The following is a 2,512-nucleotide window of genomic DNA, read 5'->3' on the forward strand; positions in this document are numbered from 1 at the left end:
CCCTGCTCCTGTCCCTTCTCCCATCCCCATCCAATCCCCTCCTATCTCCTCTCCAATCTCCACTTCCATCCCCTTTTCCATCCCCTGCTCTGCCCCACAGCCTGCCTGCATTGCCCACCCAATGGATCTGGCCCTGGGAGCTTGGCCGGGATGGGAGCTGGGATGGGAGCCGCGGCATTCCCAGGTACTCACCGCAGGGGGAAGGAGAGCTCCAGCTGCTCGATGACCTGCAAGGCAAAGGAGGGACCAGGTTTAGCTGCTGGGGACACACCTCAGCAGGTGGGGGACACTTGGGAGGACAATCCATGGCTCCTACCGACTTCTGTGCATCAAACATCAGGTTCTTGTAGAACTGGATGAAGTGGGAGAAAGTCATCTCATTCCTGGCTTCCACCTCCTGTGGGAGATGGTGCTGCCTGAGAGTGGGGCCACCCAGCCATGGCCAGCGACCCCAGGGCTGTGGGGGCTTGAAGACCATGCCCCTGTGCTGCTGAGGTGCTCAGGAGGTCCTTACCACAAGCTTGTCCCGCAGGAACCTCATGTTGGGGACGCGGTAGTTCACCTGGGGCAGCATGGCCTTCAGGTCCTTCACTGTGATGCTGTGGGAGGATAAGCTGGTGTCAGGGCACTGGCCAGACCCTACAGAGGATGGATGACCCCTGGACGGGTCTCAGCTCCTGACACCAAGGGTCCCACCCCAAATCCTGGTGGTCTCTGGGGTTGAGCTTTCACCCTACTGGACTATGGAACCCCACAGTGATGCAGGACCCCTATTACAGGAAGTCTGGCACGAGTGTGAGGAGAGGGTTGGGTAGAGGGAGCACACACAAGAACCTTCAGGTGCCCTAAGCCATCATCCCATGTGGAGCTGATGCCCATCTTCATAATCATTTAAGTCCAAATTCACTTGATTTGGGGGTTTTCCTGTCACAGGGAGATGTTTATGGGCTGCACTGATGGCACAGCCCCTCCTGGCACTGGTGGAAGGGGACATCAGGGTCCCCATGGTCCTTACAGAATCAAAGAGGGGCCCTGCATATAAGACTCTGATTTTTGGAGCCTTTGAGCACCCCAAATAACCCGGTACCACCATGTCCCACAAACCTCACCTGCCTTCCCGTGAGCGGTCCATCCCATCAAACTGCTTCCGTAGCCACCTAAGAAGGAAGGGATGGACAGAAGGTGCTCAGCCCCATGGGGAACCAAACCCAGATGGTGACCTGGAAGTGGGACCTGCTGGTCCTTCCTCACCTCTCGATCTGCAGCGGGGTCTGGGCTTTCTGGGTGTCTGCCACCAGCCAGTTGAGGCCCGTTATCCACAGGTTGATGTCCTCCTCGCAGAAAGCTGGAAGAGGACAAGGAGGGTGGTGAGGTTGGGGTGAGGGAGGTGGGATGCTGGGGGCAGGGGGAGAGCTGAGGGGCCACACACCGGCCACGCTGAGCGTCCGCAGCCTGAAGTCCATCCCGTAGAGGATGATGAAGCACATGGTGAAGTCCAGCTTACGGGCGTCCTCCGGGTAGCGCTCGAAGTCCCGTGAGTTCTTCCCCAGGCGGATCTCCTTGATCTCCCGGATGTCGACTGTGGGCAGAGGAACAGGGGATTGTCCATGGCCACCACGGACCCATGGGTAGGGCTTGGAGAGGCTGCAGGAGCTGGGAAGGGGTAAATGCTCCATCCCTGGTGTTCAAGACCAGGTTGGGCAGAGCCTTGGGTGACGTGGTTGAGTGTGAGGAGTCCCTGCCCATGGCAGGGGGTTGGAACTGGATGATCTTAAGGTCCTTTCCAAACCAAACCATTCCATGCTTCTATGATTCCAGGAGACCACGTGTCCTCTGGGGAGCCTTGTCCCCAGGATGGGGCATCCCCATGGCACTGCCCATGGGTGAGTGATGTTATTGTGGATACTGTCGCTATGTGTCCTCTGGGGAGACATGTCCACACTGTCCCCCAGTGATGTGTCTGCTACTGTGATGGCACCATGAGTGTTTCCATGTCCTTCAGGTAACCATGTCCCCAGAATGGGGCATTCCTTTGGGATTGCCCATTGGTGCATGATGGAATCACAGGTGCCATGGCCATGTGCCCTCCAAGAAGCCACGTCCCCAGGCACTGCTGCACTTGCAGGACAGCACCATGGGTGCCATGGCCACGTGTCCTCCAGGGAACCGTGTCCCCAGGATGAGGTGTCCCTGCAGCACTGCTCCACGCTCCTGTGTGTCCTCCAGGGACCCCTTTCCCAAGGATGTGGCATCCCAACAATGCTGCCCACTGGGTTCCTGGCTTTGCGGGTGCCACGTGGGCTCCAGGCTCAGCCCGCCCCATCCCAACCAGAGAATCACAGAAACAACCAGGCTGGAAAAGACCTTTCAGCTCGTCCAGTCCAACCATCCCCAGCCCTGCCAAGGCCACCACTAAGCCCCGGCACTGAGGCCTCGTCTACACGGGCTGTGAACACTTGCAGGGACGGTGCCTCCAGCACTACACTGGGCAGCCTGTTGCAATGCATGCGCA

The 2,512-nt window shown here is 58.6% G+C and overlaps 1 protein-coding gene across 1 annotated transcript in view; it reads right to left on the reverse strand.

The window, feature by feature from the left end:
• The window catches only part of LOC104412289 (1-phosphatidylinositol 4,5-bisphosphate phosphodiesterase gamma-1-like), a gene marked incomplete at its 5' end in the record, with an annotated part of 19,631 nt that overhangs the window by 11,517 nt on the left and 5,602 nt on the right, over positions 1-2,512 (reverse strand). Inside the window, 6 exon segments of the mRNA XM_010022956.1 lie at positions 193-227; positions 317-397; positions 515-599; positions 1,110-1,157; positions 1,252-1,345; positions 1,430-1,579. Of these exon segments, the coding sequence (XP_010021258.1) occupies positions 193-227; positions 317-397; positions 515-599; positions 1,110-1,157; positions 1,252-1,345; positions 1,430-1,579 (493 nt within the window).

Source organism: Nestor notabilis, unplaced genomic scaffold (genome assembly GCF_000696875.1).
Source record: "Nestor notabilis isolate BGI_N333 unplaced genomic scaffold, ASM69687v1 scaffold19889, whole genome shotgun sequence".
NCBI lineage: Eukaryota > Metazoa > Chordata > Aves > Psittaciformes > Psittacidae > Nestor > Nestor notabilis.